General features: G+C 42.3%; 1 protein-coding gene across 1 annotated transcript; it reads right to left on the reverse strand.

Annotated features, from left to right (window-relative positions):
• Window positions 1–5,220: 5,220 nt before the first annotated feature.
• On the reverse strand, window positions 5,221–11,494 carry LOC115008268 (inositol hexakisphosphate kinase 2-like). The gene is made up of 5 exons (XM_029431757.1): window positions 10,954–11,494; window positions 9,065–9,299; window positions 7,903–8,063; window positions 7,165–7,340; window positions 5,221–6,633 (listed from the first exon to the last, which is right to left on the reverse strand). Exons 1-5 carry the CDS (start codon window positions 11,222–11,224, stop codon window positions 6,022–6,024), a joined length of 1,455 nt encoding a protein of 484 aa, XP_029287617.1. The 5' UTR covers window positions 11,225–11,494; the 3' UTR covers window positions 5,221–6,021.
• Between the last annotated feature and the right edge of the window lie 15,268 nt (window positions 11,495–26,762).

Raw genomic sequence — 26,762 nt, forward strand, 5'->3', positions numbered from 1 at the left:
ACTGAGAACCACTTTGGCTACAGTAGCCTTTGTAAAGAACATAATGTGTTGACAGTCAACCAATTAATTCATTAAGGATAAAAACTTTTGGGGCAGTTGAACACATTATTACATGTACATAAGAACAGCCAACTGGACTATTTTTCCTCAGTTGTTCCCAATACTCTAGCTAAATAAAAACGTTTGTACTTTTCTGCCACGAGGGGTCTCTCAATCAAAACAATAACAAAAGATGGCGTTTGGTGACGTTGTGAAGTAATAATAGTAATAATAATAATAAGCTTTATTTGTATAGCACCTTTCATACAAGAATTGCAGCCCAAAGTGCTTCACAGCAAAAACAACAATTAGTACAAGATTAGACAGAATAAGAGCATTTACAGTACAATAATCACAGTGTTGATGTAAATTAGTCTGAAGTACCATTATAAACATAGCAGAATTAAAATAGTATAAAATATCATTGGCACACCATTCTTGTAAATGTTTTAAACTATCAGGGCCATATTTTGAAAGCATGAGATCAACAATGGGCCCCTGTGGCCCTTCAACTGGTTTACTCCCTTTGCTACACATTCCTGGTAGTCTTTGGATTTACGTTTACAGTGTCAACCTCTTTATAGACCTTTTAACGTATAAAACACAGACGTCTCTGTGAGTCCAGATTCTCTTGGTTAAAGCCCGCTTCATAAACAAACCCCTGTTTGTTAAGTTTTATGAAACCTATCGGTTAAAGCCAGTTTTTCTCCAATATATTCTTTAATCTTTCACTTTTCCACTAGTTGTGTAAAGAACATGTAAACACATTTATCAGCGAAACTTCCTCTTTTTCCCGTGGTAAAACAGTCTATTTGATCTCAAGTTTTTCAAAAATACATACTCTGAAATTGATCTCAGTTACCTTTACATATTCAATGTTAAACCAGTAATAATTCACCATTAAAAGGCTAAGATAAAAATATATAAAATATTACTATTAAAAGGCTAAAGTAAAGAGATATAAAATATCACCAGTAAAGAGATATAAAATATCACTATTAAAAGGCTAAAGTAAAGAGATATAAAATATCACTATTAAAAGGCTAAAGTAAAGAGATATAAAATATCACCATGAAAAGGCTAAAGTAAAGAGATATAAAATATCACTATTAAAAGGCTAAAGTAAAGAGATATAAAATATCACCATGAAAAGGCTAAAGTAAAGAGATATAAAATATCACTATTAAAAGGCTAAAGTAAAAAGATATGTTTTTAGCTTACTTTTGAAGATATTGAGCGAGCTTGCCTCCCTATTGTCTGCAGGTAAAGTGTTCCATAGCTTTGGTGCATAATTGCAAAAGGCTGCATCCCCAATTTTCTTTTGGATGTTTCTGGGAACATTTAATAAACCAGTAGTGGATGATCGTAATGTTCTTGGGGCACATAGTTTATTAAAGAGTTGGCAGTGTAACTTGGTGCAGTTCCGTTTAGGGCTTTGTATACAAGAAGGACCTTGAAATCAATTCTAGAAGTTACTGGAAGCCAGTGTAGAGCAGCTAACACTGGACTGATGTGGTCTCTCCTCTTGGCTCTAGTCAGCAGCCTCGCTGCAGCGTTTTGGATGAGCTGAAGTCTCTGTTGTTTTTTTTGGGAGGCTGGTAAAGAGTGCATTACAGTAATCGAGTCGGCTTGAGATAAGTAGCATGGGATCATGAGGTGGTTGTCTTCACCGCTATTGCTAGGAGGTTTTTCCAGGAGCTGACTTATCCACAGCTAACGGATTAAACGGACCCTCAGATTAAAACTGGTAAAAACTGAATAAAGCAGTTTCACATTAAAAATCAGTTTCTTTGATAACTTAAAATCCAGACGTCTTATGACTTAAACCCTTCATCTGGTTAAAAGTATAGAGGTAAAAACGTCCAAGATGTGATTTAAAACTGGAGTAAAAGTAAATTCATGAAAGCTTCTGGCAGACAACCACAAAGCTCATGCATGCAAAAAGGGGAAATTAAATGGACTGCTACTTTGATTAAATTACAGACTTCTCTATCTGTGAACAACATTTGGGACAATGTAAATACACAACTCAAAAAAATAAAGGATAGGTCTAGTAGTTTTTATACATTTGTATTGTAGAAATGTTTCATATTATACCTTTAATAATTGAAAGTATGGGAAAGCTATTGCTTTCTTTGCGTGGGTTGTTTACTCGGCTCTATTTTAACATGAATAAGCACTGTCTATGTTTTTAGATCTGATAAAGGCTTTTTAACGATTTGATCATTAACAAAAATGTAGCTGTGGATTAATACTGAAATGTCAGAATTACACATTGTCCGTGGTCCTTTCCTAAATCCCCAACATACTGCGAAACTGTCCTGTTTGTAAAGTAGAATATATTGGGAACCAAGCTTGAACTGGATACAGTATTTGATATGATGTTATATGTTATATCATAGAACATTGTTTAAAGTGATATTTTGTTCCATGAAAAATATATTATTTTGATGGATTTCCTGTAAGTCTCCCACGATCTCTGGTTGGTGAAACGGGCCAGAAGCAATCATCTATTGTAGAAATTGTATTTTATTGTTTAGTTAGCACAATATGCAGTAGAATCTTTAGTTCCCTTCCTTGAAAAGCCTTTTGTCTGTGTGCCTCTTCATTTTCTTTCTTACCTCACTCGCGACAAACTGCCTGCCAGATTAAGAAAAATAATTAATCCTTAGACATTGTACATATATAAAGAGTATGTTTTACTTGCCCACCCTGGGCAGCCCTGGGATACACTTGTGCTTTATATTTCAGATCGATTTGAAATGTGTGTGTGTCACATGGATGTCTGTGGCAGGAGTGCATTCCAGAGACAGGACACTGAAGTGGTAATGGTCCGTGCTCTCTGTTGACACAAGTCGGCCTGAAAGCTCTTCTTCATGCAGACCGCCGGTCCTCCTCACATGACACCGAGGCTGAGAATCTGAGAGCAGATTGTTCAACTCCTCTCTGTCTGCCTCAGACTGGTTAGAGATGAGCAGGACTGACCGAGGCAGCCCGGGGTGTCGTCATCCTCCTCCTGCCAGAACAACCCGTCTCTGTTTTAACATCTCTGCAACAGATTCATTCATCTAGACAGAGAAACAAGTCTATAGATATGTTTTGGGAATCTTGTGTCTTGGATGCACAACCAGTGGTGGAAAATAACTACGTACATTTACATAAGCACTGTACTTAAGTGTGTGTGGTCCATTTTATGCAACTTTACACTTCTACTCCTCTACATATGAGAGGCAAGTTTTGTACATTTTACTACATCTGTCAACAACTTTACTCACTAGGTAGTTTTTAGATTTACTCAAACATGTTCATACCCTTCATTTCCAGTGAAAACCATGTATCTCCACATTTGGTGATTTTGAATGTTTGTGATAAACTGAAGGATGAAGAGTTTCTATTTCTAAAGGCCCTGTCACATATATCCATATGACAGAAATGTATGCCGGCGCATACAAACATTTGTCAGAGTCCAAATACGTCCAACTTCTCATCGGATTGGAAAAGTGAACAAATACAGATACGCATGTCTAACCTGTTGATAGCGCATCACTTCCTAATACAAAATGTATCAGACGAATACCCAACAAATGCATAACGTATACAAAAATATCGGCAACACGCTGGTGTACGTAGATATAAGGTAAGGTATAAGTAGTGTTCGTTAAGAGCTCACTGTGTTACGCTGGGGTGCGTTGTTGAACGCTGATATTTTGAGCATGTTCAAAATTACTGGACGTGCCCGACGTGTGCTTCATAAGATATGCAGACGTTACGTTACGTTAGACATACGTGAATACGGAATACGTACGTGAATACTTATCTACGTAAATACAGTACGTAAATACTTACCTACGTAAATACAGTACGTGAATACTTACCTACGTAAATACAGTACGTGAATACTTACCTACGTAAATACAGTACGTAAATACTTACCTACGTAAATACAGTACGTGAATACCTACGTGACTACGTTAGAGGTACGTTAGATAAAGGCTACGTCGGCTGACGGTGAACCCTACAGCAAGTTTATTGATAACGAGTGGATACCCTATTCCTACCCTATGTTAAGATGATGCCTGACGACGGAGTAACTTATTAAACGTGTTTCTACAGTACAGCTAGCGTTCAGCATGTTAGCCGTTCTCCAGCATCAGCATGACGTGAACCAGATGGCACTTTTCCAGCTCCGTTGGCCAGACGCTCTGATAAGTTTTGTATAAGTGATACGCTATCAATGTTTGACATGCGTATAATAATTTGTTATGTATTCGTTATGTGTACGTCAGCTACAACACCGCTGTGGAAAAGTTGGACGTATTTGGACTCTGACACATTTTGAGCTAATTTTCATATACGCCGGCATTTTTCTGCCATACGGAGCTGTGTGACAGGGGCGTGTGTCTGGCGTATTCGCCATATCATCTGCGTCCTTCAAACGATCACAACTTACCCTTAATTTATATCAACCTATTGCCGATATTTCGTATGCACCGCCATACGTTTCTGTCATCCGGATATGTGTGACAGGGCCTTTAAGATGAAAAAACTCTTGAAAAAGCCTCTTGTATCAGCTGGAAATAGGCTGTTTTTCTGAGATCATGAAAAGTTGACTTTAGAGATAGTTGGTTCTCACAGTTAAAACATCTACAGCAGGTAAAACGTCATATATAATAATAAAACACTGACAGGGAACATTTGAATGCACAATAATTACTTTTACGTTTGAGACTTTAATTACATTTTGCTGATGATACTTACATACGTTTACTTAAGTAAGGTTTTAAATGCAGGACTTTTACTTGTAGTGGAGTATTTTCAGTGTGGTATTAGTAATTTAACGTCTGTAAAGAATTTGAATGCTTCCATCACTGTTGTCCACCACACTACATTACATATTAGGCCTCACGCTTGGCATGTGCTCCAGTTATTTGTCTGCACAGCAGGTGGTGAGAGTGGGCCATTCATATTGAATGCAGTCCTGTCATACTTCCATGGGTTTTTGTAGAGATATTAATTAATTATCTTTTCATTTACATTTGTTATATTCAAGAACTTTCTTTTCATGAAAACCTTTCCCAGAATTATGAGATAATCTCAAAGTGAATGCATTACGCTTTCGTACCCGTAAGCATGAAGTCTGTGGTCAACAAGTAGCAGCAAATATGAAAGCAGACACAGATGTCGACATAAAGCCTTTATTTTCTTCAACAAACAAGTGGACAACACAAACATACAAGATAGAGGTATCCAAACATGTCGAATAACAATATTAATCAATATCATTATTATAACATTAACACCATGGAATGTAGTACTCTTCATTCACATTCTTTTTTTACTTTCTGTTTATTTTATGAAACATGTAAAATAATGAGATAAATCTATATCATCTTTCTCTCATACCCAAAATAATCTCTTTGAGTGAAGATGAGCAGGAAGAGAAGGACGGCAGAATGAACAGGCAACAAAGAAGAACGGAGGCTCCCTCCCTCTCCTCCCACCGGCTCTGTCCTCATACACATACAACTCCTGCTCTCTCACATAGCCCTGTGCCAGAGTAACACACTCACTTGTTCAACATAAAGTGTTTGTGTGTGAAATGCTGACGCCTTCTTTGGAGTTGGACATAAGGAAAACATTTCTACTGTCTCAAGACTTCAATCTGCTTTTATTTGCAGCCTACCCTTTTGTCCTAAACCGGGTTAAGCAGATTTATGACAATGAGTACATCACTGCATCAGTCACACAGATGGCTCGTCTATGTTATGGGCAGGTATCTTTCATATCCCCAAGATAGACACATACAACAGGAACATTGAGAAGCACCAACGGCAGAAACAGGAACTGGGTCCGAAGAAAAGCCAGCTACAACAAAGTGTAATTCTGAAGAGGAGAGGAGAAATCTCTCTCCACCTCTGTAGTCCAGTCCTCCTCTTTCTCCTCTGTGTTACTATGCATCTGTGTCTGAATGTGTGTGTGTCTTCAGTCTGCGCTGTGGTTCTCCAGCTCGGAGATGATGGTGATCACGTTCTGGAGGCCAAAGATGTAGCCGCTGTCCAGGCCCTTGTAAACCACGCTCTCCCCCTGGTAATGACTGCAGGTGGTGTGGGCAAAATCTATCATTCTCACATCCACCATGGGGCTGCGGGGCTCTGAGCGGGGCAAGCGAGCGTGGTCGACACCTGAGTTCCCGTCCCTACTGCTGCCATCGCTAGACGTAAAGGGTCTGCGAGGAAAACCAAGTGCACCTGCTGCTTCACCCTCCTCTTCTTCTTCCTCCTCCATTTCTGGTTCAGCCTCCACCTCTTCGTCCTCATCTTCCTCTTCAGAGAGGCCGTCCTCAGTGTGCTTTTGGTGGGGCGCTCCGTCGTAGATGATTAGCATAGAGCTGGAGTAGAAGCGATAGGATTCACAGGTTTCCAGGGCAGCTTGCAACTCTCGCAGCCTGCGTATCACCGGGGAGAAGAGTTCACGTCGTAGACGCCGTCCGCTGTGGAAGAACTGGAACAAAGCCTCCTTGAGGCCCGGCACAGTCAGCCTGCGGCCGTGGAACTTGTTCATGAACATGAGTTGGCCCGTGTCACACCGGTAAACCTGAAGGGATGGAGGGACACAGAGGGGTTGGAAAAGTATAGGAATAGCCAATACTTCTATAACACTCAAGGTTTGTTTGACTATATTGAAAGTACTGCCTAAAATTGGCTTTGTTTCTCTTTAGCTAGCCTGGCCAGCTAAAGAGTTTTAGTCAATATAAAGTTAATTGTAAAAACAAAAGACATTTTGGGTCGTAATTCCTTCTTATATCTACTTAAATAGTTAATGGTCGGCCGAAAGAAAGTTTCACTGGTTTGTGACTAGATGGTAACCTTAAAGTCTTGCAAGATGGTTAAGGTTGTGATAAGTCATTGGTCAGTTTTTGCAAATCGAGAGTTACCATCTAGACCACGACCATTTCATTGCCATTCTGTGCTTTATAGGTGGTGATTTCATGACCTTTGTTGCTTTGTTACTACAATACATGATAGTCAGGTTATTAAAGTAATATTTCCAAAATGAGAAAAACAAGATGTAATGTGTTAATTATAAAGCATGAACACTGAAGCCAGTGTTGGCCTAAAAGCTCACCTGCATGCCAGAGAGGCAGACTCCCAATATGGGTGCTGTGCTCTGCTGTAACTTGTACATCTTCCTGGCCTTTTTCTCCTCCGTGACCTCGTCTCCATACTGCTGTATGCCCACCTTCAGGTCCAACACACACGGCAACGTGTGCCGCCACGTCAGATTCTCCAGCAGGATGAACTCTGGTAAACGGAGTCAAGGAGGCCAGACTCGAAAAAACCTTCTTCTGCACTAATCAGCTCACGAGATACAACTTCTGTGCTGAAAGAAGTACTCAGATCCTTTACATAATTATACCATAGTACTTTGTATACTACTGGGTAGATTGATATTAAGTACAATATTTCCCTCTGAAATGTAGTGAAGTAGAAGTATTAGGTAGCATTAAATGGAAATACTCAAGTAAAGTACAAGTACCTCAACATTGTACTTAAGTACAGTGCTTTAGTAAAGTGTACATTCCACCACTGCTGCTCGACAAGGTAAGATAAAACAATGTGTCCATTGAAGCGAAGTCCATTTCCCTCCACAGGTTTCACTGCATTCACATAAATGCTATAATCCTGACAACACTGCATGCACAGGCGAGTCACTGCATTGTGAACACCATTTCAACTGCATGTTAATAGGCAGATGAGGTGTCGGCTCGGGCGCATGCCATGTCCTCTAGCCTGGACTCTGAACAATTCATCCTGTCTCCATCCACTGTGTAACTGACTGTTGGCAAAATAGTGAAAAGGATACTGTATTGGTTGCAGTGCATGGCACTCTCCTTCATCTTCTGCAGCTGGTGTTGTTGACTTGTGAGAGTCCAGGGGTTGTGTTTGAGCTGCGGTACAGCATTACTGTGACTGCGCTCCAGTCTGTAGTAGAGCACCTCGACCTCCTCCTTCAGCAGGTGAACGCTGGACGGAGAGAGAAGGTCATTCATTAGATTTAGACACAAAGGAGAAGGAAAAAAACATACTGCTTGTGTACGTGGTTAAAGGGGAACACCACATACATTTAAAATAATATGTTAATATATATATATGTTATTTCCATGGCGTAGGAAAGTTCAGACGTGTAATGTCATCAGGTATAATGTCTGGAGCTGCTGCATTGTGTGAAACAGAAAATGAACCAAACATTTCCCTGGGTTCTCTGAGTGTTTTCTATAACATCTTTCCCAGTCCAGTGTCTATGGAGCCGTTTCAGACTTTATAGTTGATGACGTACATTATATCACAAATGTGAGTGTTAGCACTCTAGTTTTTGGATTTGGGAAAGAGTTGTTTAGTTTAGTAATATTTTGGACCTTAGGAATAACATGTATGCATTTTTAAAATGGGCATAGTTCCCCTGTATGTGTGAGGGTAGTGGAGCATAAAACAAGAGGACAGTTATGTTATATTGGATATAAAGAAGAACCCGATGGAATAGTCTTTCACTCACTATCATTCATCCAACATTTAAAATATACCTTCATAAGTATTTTGCCATCAACCAGTATGAGCCTCACCGTCACTCCAGGCCAGGGTCGGCTAAGTTTCCTGTTTGTGTACATGTACTGGCATACATCTATTGCAGTTATGCAACCCTGAGGCTGTGACCCTCTCTCTGGCTGCCAAGGCCAATGATCAGCCTCTCACAGTATTTAGAGACAGTTTTTCTGTAGGTTGTATGCGTAAGTTTCTGTGTGTGTCATCAGTCGATTAATGCAATTCTTCAGGCTACAGCTTTACCTTCCAAGGAAATCTAAAGATTGTTTTAAAAAGATCATGGTTTTGTAACAGTTCTGAAGTGACGATTTAAGTGTGAAAGTGACTCACTTTGCCCCCGCCTGTTGATGCATTGACTACATCTTCGGCTTTATGATGCAAGTCCCTCAGTGTACTCTCTGTTGGGACACTTTCTTTCATCTCACCTCTTGTCCTTGTCATTACAAGAGAGGCGGCCTCGGCCATCTTTGCTGTGAATTTCACTGTCCACAAGGGACGAGTATGCCATCATTTTCTCCCACATGGGCATCTCCCATTTGAGGTCGCAGTCGGCCAAGGGGTCTTTGTTCTCCAGATCTGGTGCTGGGTCACTCTGGAGGGGGTAAGCAATGAGGCAAAGGTTCCCTTCTTCATCCTCCTCGAAGCTCACTGACACCACACCTGAGAGCGGGAAACAGAAAGACATGTGTTAGACATGTGTGTCACGGAGCAGTGAAGAGAATATGTTTCTCATAAAGAATCAACGCGTGATAAAGCCGAAAAGATAATACAATAGGAATCTCTTATCCTCTACCTACAGAGTAGTTTGTGTCTACACCAAGATCTAGAAATCTGTCTTACAACAGAGCTACAAAGCTATGACAGAGGACAATGGGATAGAGATACTGAGCTGTCAAAGCAACACAGAAAAGGACAGAATGAAAGAACAATCAGTCAATATCAATGTGCAGAGAGTAGGTTTTAATTGTGTTAAGCCATTTACAAAAACAAGCCATGCTCTTAAGTAGGTCTAATGCTATAAAGCATCCAGCAACATAGAGAAATAACAGCCCAGACACAAATCAAGTCATTCAAGTCAATTTATTATTTGTCTCCAGTGGGCAATTTGTGCTGCACCAAGCATAAAATCACATAGTTAAACACAAAGCATACAATAGAAAATAGAAATGTACAGCAGTTGACATAAACAACATTTGTGGTTAAAGTTTTCTTGTATTTTCTTTGTGTGTTTTATTAAATGTTATTTGCAATGTTGTTGTGTTTTGTCCCTCAGGGACCCTCTACTCACACCCAGGCAAAGTAATGACACAAGGATACAAAATGTAAGTTCTGTTTATTGCCAAAAATGGAATCTCTCACAAAATGATGAGCAATATACAGAAACATCATACAGAAACAACAAGGCATCACCGCACACACAAACAGAAAATATAGGATGCTAGTCTACAAGCTTCAACTATAGACGACGAGCAGAACTAATAATAGTCAGCAGGACAGCAAAAGTTTCCTAAAGCTTGTTTGTGTCTATGAACAGCTTTTCCTCCCCATGGTGTCCCATAATATGGCTGAAGGAGAAGGGAAAATAAGATGAAGGAAAGGAGGATTATAAAAGATAAAGAGGTGAAAATGCCACTAAATATTCATGGCTAATCTAGGGAAAGGAGGAGTTGTTGTTTTTTTGTTGAGGCTCAGGATTGAGAAAAGAGGATGCTATGTTATGATTTAACCTGTAGGCACTCTTTTTCCTAATATCATTTAAAAGATCCTACAAAGGGTGTAGGTGGCTGGTGGTGAGACTGTGAGGTTTGTAATCCAGAGTCTGAAGGTTTTATAGAGTGCCTACGTTGACCTTTTCAGATGACCTTCAGGTGGATTTCTGGATCTAAGCCAGGAAGAATCTCCCTTTATGCTTTTCACCGTGCTGGTTGTGTGCCGGAAAAAGAAATAGGGGCAACCTGACTTACCTGTGTTAGTACAGCCTCCTAAAAACAAGACATCACGACCACGACATTACGGGTGGCCTGTATGTAGGAGGCCCACTTGCAGTCTCAGCTGCAGCACCCTCCTGTGGCACAACGTTGCACCTGCTGCTGGCAAGTACCTGAAAACAACACTTGAGCAGGGAGCTCTATTTCTTAAAAATCTCAAAATCAACCTGCAACAAGGCATCATCGCGCACACACAACCTGCAAAACATCTATTCCCACCTGACTTGCACTTATGCACAGCAGTGAAATTAAGTAAGAGAGATGCATAACAACACAACAAAACACAACATCCACAACACAGCTTAGAAAAGCATAGTTTGCATTACCTCTATACTGTGGGGTAAACTTCCTCATTGCAGCAGGCACACTCTCGTAGAACTGATGTTCACGGGGGATGAGGGGTTTGCAGATGGTCTGCTCCCCGAGTCGAAGGACGCAGCAATGTCCCCCCACTTGGTGTAGGAAGGGCTCAAGCATCACCCCTTTCTCCATGTAGCACTGCTGCTGCTGCTGCTGCAGCTGGTTCTGCTGCTGCTGCTGCTGCTTTTGCTCTGTATCCATGGCCTTCTGGGCCTGAGCCTCCACAGCCGGACCCATCCTCCTCTGGCCACGACCGCACTGCCGTGGGCATTAAGACAGGAAGGAGGAAATAGAAGAGAAACAGAATAAAAAGCCAAGTTTTAGAGGATATTCAATTCCTCCTTAACTCTTTCTCTGGCAGATCTTGTAGTTGAGTAGAAACAGAAAGCCACAGAAAGTCCTCTAAACGTAGAGGTTTGGATTAGTGCTGCAGCGGCACATAAAGCAAACACAGACAGATCCTGCTTGTGCCTCCACTTCAGACTGAATGCTCTCTGACAGCTGAGAGCTGGCTCACCACTGGTAAATCTCTCACAAGCCTGCCACTGAGCCCAACCCCATCACAAGCAATCCACCAATCAGAAGCACCAGAAGCAGGTTGTTGGGTGGTAACCATTCCTCCTTCGAGGGAAAAGAGCAAGCAAACAAAGACAGAGGTGGGAGGGGGGAGTCTGGGCAAAGGGAGAGAGAGAGAACAAGCAGAACAAAAACAAGCATGGGGGGGGCTGTTTTTCTCTCTGTGACAGCAGCGTTTTAACCTGACAGAACAAGCAGCACTATTTCCTCATATAAATGGAACAAGGGGGAGATAGAAGCACAGGAACCTCCTGTCATGCAGTACAAAATACACTGACAAAGTTAAATATAAACAAAATGACTTACTTACTTAACAGAGAACTTGGCAGCTTTGATATAATAAGCTAAACACTGTGCAGAATAAAGACGCCTTCATTTGGATGTTGTCACACTTAAAGTAGTAGTAGAAGTAGCCATCTAATATTGCTTCTCCCATCCGGAGGCTCTCTGGCCGCCAGCCGGCCTGTGTAAAGGCATATAGGAGCCAGTCCCTCAACACGCCTATGTTGCCTGACAAGTCTTTTGCAGATGTCACAGTAATCACTCCCAATCAACAGCATTCCTTGCTTTTGTCCCACTGAAGATAACTAGTGACAAGGGTAGGTCGAAACTGGCTGGACCGTGTATATTCAATGTGCTAAATTGTGGCCAAGTTAGCTAATGCACAAAAACAACAATCTGTATCAGTGTTTTACAAAAAGCTTCAGCATAATGTTACCTCATGATATTGATAATAACAAGCTTCACTAAAAGGATGCTCTGTGTGGGAAGCACACTCCTTCATACACATCAAATATGATAAGAACTGCTGATTTCATGCGCACTGGGTCAATGAAGCGGTAATGGGCAAACTTGAAGTAAAATGGTCAGACTACAGCGATCTGATGGCAGTAAATCGTTTCAGCTTCCATAATCAATGCTTCTCCTGGAGGAGAGATAAAGCATTGCAACGTTGTGTGTGGATCTCCTACCTTTGGTTTATGGTCCATAGAAGTGAATTTCTTCCAGACTAACAGAGCTTAGCTCAATAATAATTTGATTTAATGTTTTAAGACGGTCACTCCACCTTTAAACTGCTGGTGGGAAAACACAACACAGACGAGTGCATGGTGTATTACCAAAACGTAATGTGGCCTGTGATGTATTTTTTTGTGTACGTGCGAGTGTGTGTTCGCGCGCGCGTGTGTGTGTGTGTGTGTGTTGTGTGTGTGTGTGTGTGCTGAACATTACAGTTGGCCACTGACTGGTTGTGCAAGGAATAGAGTCAGAAAGCCTTGCGCTAATCTCTCTAATCCTGCATCTTGGAACACAAGAGGAACATACAGGCCATGACATACAAGTAGAAAATAGCCACAGTTACACTTAAACACACGTGTGATGTGTACATACACACAAACAAATCTAAAGCTGTCTTTCTGATGGTTTCAAAGAAGTGGGGTGGTTCTTGCAACTCCTGGACAACTCCTGGGCCCCTCCTTATAGACACCCCTGCTCTGATATCTTTCATCAATGTGCACCTTAAAGACAGACCACTCAGACAAGCAAGCCCCACTTGGCCTCTCAGCAGAATCACATCTGACTCCCTGTAATCACTTCAATTTGTCTTTCAAGATAGCCCAACACATGAATGTCTGTTATTTTGCTGTCAGAAGACCGCACAAGTATAACATCATGATTTGATTGTGGGTATTAAAGGCAACCTGTTAACCGAGGATAAAAGTAATCCCTGAGTTAGCAGGGGCTTTTCACAGTGCCAATGAGGTGTGTGCCAGTCACAAAAAGAGAGACTGGGATATGCAGTCAACATGAAGTTGGAATCCAGCCCCAGAGAACAACAGGCGTGCAGTTGGAAGAACTCCTCCTGACAAGATCAGAGCTTTTCCAGTCTTGACAAAAGGGAGAGGACAGATTTCAATCTGTCTAACGAGGCACATCAAGGAAACAGCTATGCATATGTATTTCAAAGTAATTAGTTTGTGTCTGCTCTCTTCTTCAACCTGATGATTGTAGGTCAATCAATGACAATTTAAGCATCAACACATTTACGGAGAGGGCTCACAACTTAATCTACAAGCTTTCATTATCAACAATAACAGGACAGCAAAGGGGACATAGTGAGAGCAGGCCAGGTCGATATTTCATTGAATCAAGGCTGCGGGAGCCCCAGAGGGCTTTACAGCTCATTCAGAAATGTGTTTGGCAGAAATGTCTGTAGTTAGAGGACCCGTGTAGAGAAGGATGGTTGTTGGGGGTGAGGGGAGGAGAGGGGTGGGTGAGGTTTGTCTTTTGCCCTTGTGTGGCCATGGACATTGAAGGAGGGAGATAATATGGAGGTGCTGAGTGAATTTAGATCTAAAACAAATGCAAGGTATTAGAGGGGAATGTGAAAGGGCAAAGTAACAAAGAGCACACACACAGCTATATTTGGATTGGTCTATTGCGTGGCTCTTACTTACAGTAAACACAACACAAACAAATTTACAAACAATTTCTCATTTATACATAAATGTCTCAAATAAATATAACATATATGATCAGTATTTTTCATGGTTCTGAGAACTAGCTGGTTGTTTGTTATTTGTACGGCTGAACTAATGTACTTCAAGAGCCTAAAAAAGATTTAGGATGAGACAAGTAATCTACATTCTGGATTTACCCAGATCAATTTATGCAGTGGCCAACATTGAAACATTGACTCACAACACACGTGCGCAGAATACTCAGAAGCAATGAAGATCGCACATGCAGACAGGCAGGAACAGAGCAAAACGTTCACAAAAGTAAAATACAAAGACATGTAAAAACAAAAACAAAAGCTCTAACTCTGCTGGTCTGGCACCTGGTGCGGATGCAGGGGAGAGAGACTGATACCAGTGTGTTTATTTGCGGGAATAGTTTACAGACTGATCACCTCACATGCCATCACACCAGTTAAATGCGCTAACCAAATGCTCATGGGTCACCAAACACTTAAGCCCCTACTAAAAATACCACATGCTGTAAGTCATTCAGGCTGCAGGGCTAGCTATTAATAAACAAGAGTTGGCTCCATGCCAAAGCTAGAGACAAATAAACACAGGGATCAGACAGAAGGGAAACAATTCACTGGCTGCCACCACGGGACAATGTGACAGACACTGAAGTACAAAAGCCTCACTTGTCAAAATATTTGTGTCCTCAAAGGGTAAGCTATTCTTGGTAATCTAAAATGTCCTATCTGCTAAAGTTTTTACTTCAGTTTCATGCAAAGTCAATTTGTTTATTTCTGAGTTATGCTTGCAATATTGCCGGTAGATCCATACCATACACATCTCTCGTCTCACACAATATACACATATACACTACACACCCTAGCTAGCTAGGTAACTTAGCTATGTTCCACGCGCAAATGTAACATTATTAATCAGTAACCTGATGTGTTTTATCCAGCGACTCCTGGTCTTTTTTATCAGATGAGAAGCGAAAGAACAACCAGACCAATTAGTCTGTATGAGTACATCCCAGTACAAAACACACAGGTATCGTAGTTTCATCAAGAAATAAAGTTATGAGGTCACTTACACAATTGCAGCCATGTAGTTTTTAGAATTACGTATTTTCACATTCTTATACTTCAAGAGTGATATGATAAACTGAGACTTTCTGGACTTACTTACAAAATTCCATCCATCCATTGTCTACCGCTTATCCGGGGTCAGGTCGCGGGGGCAGCAGCTCCAGTAGGGAACCCCAAACTTCCCTTTTCCGGGCCACATCCGCCAGCTTCAACTGGGGGATCCCGAGGCGTTCCTAGGCCAGTGAGGAGATATAATCTCCCCACCGAGTCCCGAGTCCTGGGTCTTCCCCGGGGTCTCCTCGGCCAGGTGGCATCCTTACTAGATGCCCGAACCACCTCAACTGGCTCCTTTCAACGCAAAGGAGCAGCGGCTCTACTCCGAGTCTCTCACGGGTGGCTGAGCTTCTCACCCTATCTCTAAGGGAGATGCCAGCCACCCGTCTGAGAAAACCCATTTTGGCCGCTTGTACCCGTGATCTCGTTCTTTCGGTCATGACCCAGCCTTCATGACCATAGGTGAGGGTAGGAACGAAGATCGACTGGTAGATTGAGAGCTTTGCCTTCTGGCTCAGCTCTCTTTTCGTCACAACGGTGCGACTGCAGTACCGTCCCCGCTGCTCCGATTCTCCGGCCAATCTCTCGCTCCATCGTCCCCTCACTCACGAACAAGACCCCGAGGTACTTGAACTCCTTCACTTGGGGTAATGGCTCATTCCCTACCCAGAGTAGGCAATCCACCGGTTTCCTGCTGAGAGCCATGGCCTCAGATTTTGAGGTGCTGATCCTCATCCCAACCGCTGCACACTCGGCTGCGAACCGATCCAGTGACTGTTGAAGGTCACAGACCGATGATGCCATAAGGACCACATCATCTGCAAAGAGCAGCGATGAGATCCTCAGGTCACAAAACTGCAACCCCTCTCCTCCACGACTACGCCTCGATAACCTGACCATGAATATCACAAACAGGATTGGTGATAAAGCGCAGCCCTGGCGGAGACCAACATTCACTGGGAACGAGTCCGACTTACTGCAGAGTATCCGGACACAACTCTCGCTTTGGGCGTACAGGGATTGGATGGCCCTCAGAAGTGACCCCCTCACCCCATACTCCCGCAGCACCTCCCACAGTATCACCTGGGGGACCCGGTCATATGCCTTCTCCAGATCCACAAAACACATGTAGACCGGTTGGGAGTACTCCCAGGCCCCCTCCAGGATCCTTGCGAGAGTGAAGAGTTGATCCGTTGTTCCACGACCAGGACGGAATCCGCATTATTCCTCTTCAATCAGAGGTTCGACTACCGGCTGAACCCTCCTTCCCAGCACCTTGGAGTAGACCTTACCAGGGAGGCTGAGAAGTGTGATACCCCTGTAGTTGGCACACACTCTCTGGTCGCCCTTTTTGAATAGGGGAACCACCACCCTGGTCTGCCACCCCCTAGGGCCTAGGCACTGTCCCAGACTTCCACGCAATGTTGACGAGGCGTGTCAACCAAGACATTCCCTCCACAGCCAAAGCCTTACAAAATTTTCTTTCAAATTTACAAACAACATTTGTGTTATTTATAGCACAATTCAAACAGGATAAAATTTTTTTTGTTTTTTTCACGGTGAACTACCGTACATATTTTTCCCAAAGATAATGTGCCTCTCTATTCATGTAGTAATCCACAGTGGAGTGATTTTTATACTTTGGAAACAAGAGAGGTAGTTCATTTTAATTAAAACCTTTGAATTACACAGAACTGTCATTACAGAAGGTCTGAGATCCAAGTAATCTACTCAATGTGGTTTATCTTGGAACAGGTGGATGTTTTTGGTGTGTATGCATTAACATTGAATGGGTACATTGAGCAAAAGACCTTTCTCACAGCAGACACTTTGACCTTTGAACACAGGTATATACACGGTTAATTGCATGAATAATGGATGCAGGGGCAAGCATTTATGTTGTTGTATTCCATGTTTTTCTTGCTATTACTGAAACATTTTAACCCAAGAAATGTTATAGGCCAATTTTAAAAAAGTGAAAAGTGAGCCTTGTACATTGACATTAAAACCACATTCCCTAAGGTGTTTTGGTTCTGGCCTTCTCTTCGTACAGGCCTGGACTGGACTGTTTCCATGGCCTTTTGGCTGTGTTCCTCCTCTGCAGCTGAGGAAGGTCAAAGGACATTTGGCTTAATTCCACTATTTAGTTCAGTTTCTAGGAAGCTTTATAGATAGAACAGCAGAGCCGTCTGTTCTCTCCCCCTACAGCACGTTGGCTTGGTTAGAGAAAATCTCTGACTGACTGCCTCTCATACAGACCACGCTAAAAAAACTGTAAATCTGCTCAAAGGGAAACAACAAGTTATTCTCATCAAAAACTTTGAACAACAGTTGTGCAGCCAAGGAGAATTGGAGTGAGTGGTACTCTCCAAGTTAACAAACAAAAACAACAGAGGCTTCAGGAGTATAAACATTGTGATGTATTAGTTTCTATCCTCAAAGTCTTACTGCCAATATATCCCTAAACATAAGACCACAAATTACACTGGGCACCTCAGTGACACAGTAACATGGCATATACAGTATGTACAGTATATCTCAAAAGTGAGTACACCCTTTAGATTTTTGCAAATATTCTGTTATATCCTTTCAGGGGATAACATTATCCTACTGAAACTTTGATATAACTTAAAGTAGTCAGTGTGCTGCTTGAATAACAGTATAGATTTATTGTCCTTTGAAAATTACTCAGTACACAGCTGTTAATGTCTAAACAGCTGGCAACAAAAGTGAGTACACCCCATAGTGAACATGTCCTAATTGTGCCCAATGATGTTGTTTTCCCGCCCTGGTGTCATGTGACTCGTTAGTGTTACAAGGATTCAGGTGTAAATGATAAGCAGGGCTGTTAAATTTGGTGTTTTGGGCACAATTCTCTCTGAATGCTGGACAACATGGCACCTCATGGCAAGGAACTCTCTGAGCGGCTGAAAAAAAGGATTATTGCGCTTCACAAAGATGGCCTTGGCTATAAGAAGATTGCCAACACCATGCAAATGAGTTGCAGCACAGTGGCTAAGATCATACAGCGGTTTTCCAGGACAGGTTCCACTCGGAAAAGGCCTCGCCAGGGTCGACCAAAGAAGTTGAGTCCACGTGCTCAGCGTCATATCCAGAGGTTGGTTTCCAAAAATAGACGTGCGAGTGCTTCCAGCATTGCTGCAGAGGTTGCAGAAGTGGGATGTCAGCCTGTCAGTGCCCAGACCATACGCCGCACACTGCATCAAATCGGTTTGTATGGCCGTCGCCCCAGACAGAAGCCCCTTCTGAAACCGATGCATAAGAAAGCCCGCAAACAGTTTGCTGAAGACAATGAATCCAAGAACATGAGTTACTGGAACCATGTCCTGTGGTCTGATGAGACCAAAATAAACCTGTTTGGGTCAGATGGTGTCCGGCGTGTGTGGCGGCACCCTGGTGAGGAGTACCAAGACAAATGTGTTTTGCCTACAGTCAAGCATGGTGGTGGCAGCATCATGGTCTGGGGCTGCATGAGTGCTGCCGGCACTGGGGAGCTGCATTTCATTGAGGGACACATGAATTCCAATATATACTGTGACATCCTGCAGCAGAGCATGATCCCCTCTCTTCGGAAACTGGGCCGTAGGGCAGTTTTCCAACATGATAATGACCCTAAACACACCTCCAAGATGACAACGGCCTTGCTGAAGAAGCTGAAGGTTAAGGTGATGGACTGGCCAAGTATGTCTCCAGACCTAAACCCAATTGAGCACATGTGGGGCATCCTCAAGAGGAAGGTGGAGGAGTGCAAGGTGTCCAACATCCGTGCGCTCCGTGATGTCGTCGTGGAGGAGTGGAAGAAGATTCCAGAAGCAACCTGTGCAGCTCTGGTGAATTCCATGCCCAGGAGGGTTAAAGCAGTGCTAGATAACAATGGTGGTCACACAAAATATTGACACTTTGGGCACAATTTAGACATGTTCACTATGGGGTGTACTCACTTTTGTTGCCAGCTGTTTAGACATTAACAGCTGTGTACTGAGTAATTTTCAAAGGACAATAAATCTATACTGTTATTCAAGCAGCACACTGACTACTTTAAGTTATATCAAAGTTTCAGTAGGATAATGTTATCCCCTCAAAGGATATAACAGAATATTTGCAAAAATCTAAAGGGTGTACTCACTTTTGAGATATACTGTAGTTAATGTCAGACTAGCCTTGACCGAGCAAGGCTTTGGGCAAGTAAATGTTAAGTCAACCCCAGATAAACATTATAGTTGCTCTGTATTTGGCAGGGACATTCGCCTTGGGTTACATTGAGTCGGCAGTTGATACCTGTTGACATATCACTATCACGAGCACCCAGTCAGGCCGGTAACTCAGCTGTATTGGAGCTAAAGCCTGTGTTCGGTTAATCTTATAGATCGGGAACTGTGACAGTGTGGACACTTGAAGGCAACATAAAGCAGATTATTCCATTGCCAAGGCCCGGGGCGAATCTGTTTTGAATGCAGTGTCAGTGGCATTTCCATCCACTGGTCATTTATCTCCAAAAATACTTTTGCATTGAAATGCTGGGTACCATAGCGTTCCCATGTATTTGAAATGCCTAAACAAGACACAACTACTAGCTTGATTTGATCCTATGGCAAGTTCTCTATGTTTGAAACTGTTAAACGCACAGTATCCAGTTCCAATAATAAGCACATCTGCTCTGATGGTTCACATTTCATTGATATGCAGTTTTGCTAAATCCACATATCGTGCTTCTAACACAATGCAAAAAATATATATATATTCAAGCGATGATTTCTCTCTTACTGTATCTCACTGTTAAATGATATTTGTCGATATTTGTCGATATGTGCTGTGAAAGTTTTGTCTATCTTAAGTTTTACCTGTTTTTTGTTTTTAAAACGCAATATAGTTAAATAAGATTTTTGCATGTGTGTGTGTGTGTGTGTGTGTGTGTGTGTGTGTGTGTGTGTGTGTGTGCGTGTGTGTGTGTGTGTGTCTGCATGCTTGTATCAACACAGTATGTGAATTCTTGACATGTTCTCGCCTCTAAAGTGTGTCATCCACCACCCCTGGTGAGGTGAACCTGATATCAAATTGCCTTTGTGGATTAATAAAGTTGTGATGAATTGAATGGAATTGAATATTATCATATTAAAAGAAATAAGACGAGTACAGTAACGGCAATCTAGGTGCAGACTAACCTACTGCAGTGTGTGTACATACTCTTTACATGCACAAAGCAAGAGGGAACATGTCTTATATGGAGGACAGAAGCTAAACATATAACAACAAATAAATGTCCTGATAATTAAATCAATATGCCATTAAATGTACCTAAAAAATATTTAAACTTTATGAAAAGGCATAAGAATGACTTCTCAACTAGGAATATTCACTCTCTTGTCACCTTCATAAACATTACGAGATAGGGATAGAGGACTGCTTTTAACTTCATCTGATTGACCATATTTTCTGAATCTGTCTAATCATCAACTGTAATGTACTAAATAAACAAATGTACTTAGCTGTTCAATCTACTTGCAGTTTCAACTCACAATTTCAGCACAAGGCACATAACACAATTTTATAATCAGAATGGGAAATAATCTGTCAGATCTTGTCCCTTATTGGACCTGCTTTATGTGGTAATTTAACCCAAACTCAATTTGATGGTGCAGAGCAAGCTACTTCCTTTTCCTACTAAACTCTTTTTTGTCAAATATTCCCATAATAATGTATGCACTATAGCACATCAGTAACACACTAAATGTATATCTGTCATATCATATATAGTCATTATCCAAAGCAAACATATATAGAGCTGTTTTAATGATAATATTCCATATTATTTCATTGTAAAGCAAATATGGCACAACTATGGTTTACAGAACATGATTCCTATAATTACTGTGGCACCCACTCTGATGAAATGCATCGTGTGTTTACAGTCTGTGTTTACTAAATCGGTGTTTTGCCAGCTACACTACAAAGTCCAAGTGACAACGTTGGTGAGTCTGTGGTTTCTCCTGCAGCTTTAACGTTCGCGCAACAAAAAGAGCTATTGCTGTTGCAGATAGAGAGGGATAAATTGGGCTAGGAAAAGGAACGACAGTCTTTGGAAAAGGGAAGATTGGAGTTAGAGCAGTACCGGTTAGACCTAATTAAGTCAGGTAATGCTGATACTAGGGATACTAGGGATTCAGGTCAAAATTTGAAAAGGTTTGACGTGGTGGGACACTTGCGTCTCGTACCGAAGTTTGATGAGAGAGACCCAGACAATTTTTTCTCACTTTTTGAACGTGTTGCCAATGGGAGAGTGTGGCCCGAGGCTGACCAGGTAGTGATGTTGCAATCGGTATTGACAGGAAAAGAAGCTTATTCAAGAAGCTTATTCAGCGTTTAGTGTAGCTGAAAGTCAGAAATATTCTACTGTTAAAGATGCTGTTTTGAAAGCTTATGAGTTGGTACCAGAGGCCTATCGTCAACGATTCAGGTCTTGGAGGAAGTCTGACGAGCAGACACATGTTGAATTTGCAAGGGATTTAATTAAACATTTCAATAGGTGATGTTCGGCGTTGGAAGTTACTACTTTTAAAGATTTGTGTGATCTGATGGTGCTAGAGCAGTTTAAAGAGTGTATTCCACCTGAGGTTGCCACTCGTATTGCTGAGCATGGTGTAGAGACTGCCTCTAAAGCTGCTACCATGGCAGATGAGTATGTGCTAGCACATAAAGGAAAGTTTGGAAAAAACTGTGGGGCAGATAATGCTACTGCTAAAGCTGTTGGTCACTCTGCAAAATGTTCTTGGTCTGAGTCCGCAAAGATGAATCCTGGTCCGCGTTCATCTTGTTTTGATCAGGCCTGTAACTATTGCCATGAGAGGGGACATAGGAAAGCAGAGTGTCCTCTACTGAAAAGCAGGATAAATCGCACAGGTGGTAGATATATTAGACCAGCTGCTCTCAGTGCTCCAGTTAGGAAAATTCCAGTTGTTTCGGAGGAGGTGCTTGATTCAGTTAAATCTGAAACTGAAAAATATTCTGGTTTTGAAGCTTTCGTGTCAGATGGGGTTGTATCTCTCACTGGGAATGATATTAAAGTGCCTGTGAAAATTCTACGAGATACAGGCGCTAAGGAGTCATTTATTCTAGCTTCCGTGCTGCCCTTTTCTCAGGACTCAGATACTGGTGATTGTGTGATGGGAATGGGTTTAACCACTCTGTGTGTTTCTTTGCATAAAGCCAGTCTGTCTTGTGGCCTTTTAGTTGGTGAGGTCCACATTGGGGTCCGGCCTGCCTTGCCTATAGATGGGATAGATATGATTCTGGGAAATGATTTGGCTGGTAACTGGGTTTGGGCTGATGGTCCTGTTGAGTGAGCTGTTTGACCAGGTGCGGCCTAGCAATGACGTTAAAAGTGCAGCCTTTGGTTATTTCCTGCAGAGTGAAGTATTAGTACGTAAGGGGGTTCCCCAGGGTTTTGATTCTGTGGGTGATCCGGTTGTCCAAATAGTGGTTCCAACTAAGTATTGAAATAAAGTGTTGAAATATTCTCATGATCAGACAGGGCATTTGGGAGTTAAGAAAACATACTGTCACATTTTGCGTTACTTCTTTTGGCCTCGTCTTAAGCGTGATGTGGCAGCTTACATTAAGACTTGCCATACATGTCAGGTAACGGGTAAACCAAATCAGTCTAAGCCTGCCCCACTTTATCCAATCCCTGCAGTGGACCACCCATTTGAATACTTGATCATAGACTGTGTTGGGCCTTTGCCAAAGGCTGAGTATCTGTTGATCTGTAAATCTGAGTTCTCGGATTCCTCTTCCTCAGAAGCATGTCCCGTTTTAACTGTTGGTACAGTGGCGCAGTCAGCATTTAGTGGGGGGGGAAGCAGTGGCAGTGCCTGATGATGCTTTACGGCGGGGGCGTTTGAAGAACTCTGACTCACTTCAGAAGTTGGATATTTTGTAGGCTCACTTGATTGTGGCAAAGCGTTCAGAGTTGGTGGAACTGATGAGAAGTTATCATCCCTATTTTCGGACACGCCTTCGAAAACAAATCTTATTGACGTGGGCGACGGAAAACCAATTTGTCAACGACAACCTGGACATCCGCCATATTAACTGCAAAGATAATGCTATGGTAGATGCCTTGTCCCGTACACTGTTGTAACCCTTTGCAACTGTACCCTTTACTTAACTAACATGGTTCTACATTGTCCTCTGCAGCTTGTGTTTCCCTTCCTCTTAAATTGCTCCTAGGCGCCAAGGTTGCTGAGGTTAGAGTTGCCGAGTCTGGAAAGGGAAGAGTATTAAGTTGTGTTTGGTAGGGGGGTTGTTTAGGCCAAGCACCTTTTAGAAAAATAATAATGTGTGGTTAGAGTTTTTTATAGGGTAATGCCCATTGTTTAAGGTCCAAGGTAGGAACCCTGTCTTATGGGGGTGAGTGACGGCCTCAGAGGTGGCTGTCCTGTCCTTCCCAAGCTGTGTGCTTAACCTGTGTTTCAGGAGGTTGATTGGTGGAGCTGAGACCTCGTCATCTCCTCGTCAGTGATGCTGTACACCTGAGCAGGCTGGGCTCAGGCTATAGAGCAGACCTACAAGATCTTCTCGTCTCCTCTTCACCTTGGGCTGCTGACTGATCCTATTATTTGCTTGTGCTTTGTGCTGTGTGTTCCTGTCATTCACTTAATTAAACAATATAGCAACATTATGGATTGTTCGGTCTCCCTCCTTGTCGCCTCCTCTCGAGCCAGGTTGTGACAAAATCTACACCCCTTGCTGCACTAATGCACCCTCATTTCTATCCCTTTGTCAACATCCAAAGAAGGAAAATTCCTTTCCTAAACAACCTCTTGTCCTTCAATTATGTTAAAATTTAGATACCATTCTGACTCTCTTCTAGTTAGCCTGTCTATTTTGCTCCTGAGCTATTCTGTTCCTAGACGGTGAGCAGTGCAGGTGATACATAAGCAGGGCGGTGGAGAGGCACTGAGATTCCTGGGGTTTAAGATGCTGGGCCTGATGATGGGAAAAGCTTGGCCTTGTTCCAAGAGGCTGACTGAAGAACACCTGAGGCCCACAGAGAGGCAGAAAGAAAGCAAATGTAAATGATGATCGTGTTAGCAGTTTGAGTATGCTTAGTTAACTCATACTTACCAGTAGCCCCGACATATCTGTAGCTAACCAGCAACAAGAACTGTTCGAAGTACACACGTCGAACATGAGGCATGAAGCCTTCTTTAGGCCTTTATGCAGCACATAGCCTAAAATAGAAAGATCTATAACTACAGCAAACATATCTACATACATTTTCACATGTGATTGAACTGAAGTGTGGTTGGGTCGTTGGGGCAGCAGCTCCAGTAACTTCCCAAACTTCCCTTCTCCGGGCCACATCCTCCAGCTCCGACTGGGGGATCCCGAGGCGTTCCCAGGCCAGTGAGGAGATATAATCTCTCCACCGTGTCCTGGGTCTTCCCCGGGGTCTCCTCCCACCTAAGCCGCAAACATGAAATACATATATTTGGGCTATACTCCAGGGGCCGGTTTCACAAAGATAGACTTGGTTTAGATCAAATTTCAGACTTCAGATAGACATTTCAATCCATCCGTTGCACAAAGCTGTCTCGTTCTTGACTATTTGGCCATTAATTCTGGGTAAAGTAAAACTTTTTTCAACATAAAAGTCGGACATTTAGACGGAAGTTAGGACATTTTACTGGGAACTCTTACAATATGGAAAAACCTTGATTAGCATATAATCTCAACGACATAACCGTGTCAGCCTTTGGGCAGGGTGGCTAACAATATAGGCTTAAAATAAGTCAGCACTTGCTTTTGTGAAACTGTCTACATGCATTAGACTAATCTAAGAGTGAAAATAAGTCTGAGAATAAGACTACAGACCATTCTAGAATATCTTTGTTGAACTGGCCCCAATTCCCCAAGATTGTTTGACAAATAAAAGACTTACTGAATACTGCAAGTTGTAGCGACTGGATATCAGAGAAGCCATAGGGTACAGAATTACCCGTCAGATCATCTCAGCTATGATGTAACACGTACATTATGAGACGCGGACATGCTGGGGAAACTCTAACAGAAGGTCACATAGCTGTAATTTCTAAATCACAGTCCATCCCTCTGATGACTTCCTTATGAGGCATTTATATCAGTCTAAACACAGGGCATCTAAATCCATCTACAATGTCCAACCCTCACTTACCTCTACTCAGAGCCAGGACAATATTTGGCATTCAGATGGGCTTTCCCCACTGGCTGGTGTTTAGTAGTGGACCATAAAAGCCCAGCTCATTATTAAAATGGGACAAGCTGGTGAAGATGTTTGGATCCACAGCTACTGTAACGTAGCTATACTTACTTACATAACAGTAACATGATCTTGGCCTAGTGAAACCCCACCCTACTCACAGTCACCATTGTGCGTAGGTTGCACAAACAAAACTAAAGCCCAAAAATAAAAACTGGTGTAACTTGTGTCCATGCCGCTGACATCTTCTACCGTGACAGATGTTCATGCATACTTTAATGCATCAACATGAATGTTGTTGCTAATCAGAAAATCCCCCAGGCATTTAGTAAACAGACATTTATTTTTTATTTTTATGTTTTCATAAAACAGTGGCTATATGTAAACAAACTGGCATCATCTGAAAATGGATGAATATTTGGTAATCATGATCAGATCTGATTCCATTTTTAAATAATATTATTTAATATTTTCGAGGCAGTTTTTTGACATCAGAGCAACTTTTTTAACACAATCGAACGCTCAACGAGTCAATTAGAATTAACTCTGTCTAACTCTCTCATGCCAGTATGTTCCTCGTACACAGCACACAGCACACACACACACACACACACACACACACACACACACACACACACACACACACACACACACACACACACACATTTCAGATTTTTTTTAAATATCTGACGAATCAGATGCAGCACAATGATGAGGACTCTGAGGCAGAACTTTTCTGAATGTTTCTGTGAACCTGGAGACAGAGAGGCTGAAAATGTGGCGAGACAGTGAAAGGAGTCAGACGCCAGACGAACGCAGATATGGATTCTAAATGAGCTGGCAGTGCCAACAAATGCCTGGACGGTCCAGTGATAAATATAAACTCAGTAATCCCTCAACAAAAGGGCACTTAATGAGAGTCTGCCTGGATGGTTGGATGAGCGCTAGAGGGAGTGAGGTGGAGGGGGCAATGTAGCTGGCTTAAACCCAGGATTGTGCCACCACAGCTACTCAGAGCAGGTCGGCCACTCATCGAATGGAGCTCAGTGACCTCTCAATGACAAATACCACGCTGTCCTTTTCTGTCAAACTGGTTTTCCATTGGCCAGCAATCCACCTCCATGGCCAACCACACTTCTCCTTTCAAACTGGGCTCTAATTTGAGAAAATTAAGCCTGTGAGGAGATTATCATATGCAGTTCTGGATTAAAACTCATCACACTTTCCGTGGCTGAGAGATGGTGACTAACTGGTAAATCCCGGCCATGAAGGGGAACGATAGCCCTGACAGTCACGCTGTTGGATCAAATGAGGTGCAAGCACAGTGTTAC

The sequence above is a fragment of the Cottoperca gobio genome, chromosome 5, assembly GCF_900634415.1.
Source record: "Cottoperca gobio chromosome 5, fCotGob3.1, whole genome shotgun sequence".
NCBI lineage: Eukaryota > Metazoa > Chordata > Actinopteri > Perciformes > Bovichtidae > Cottoperca > Cottoperca gobio.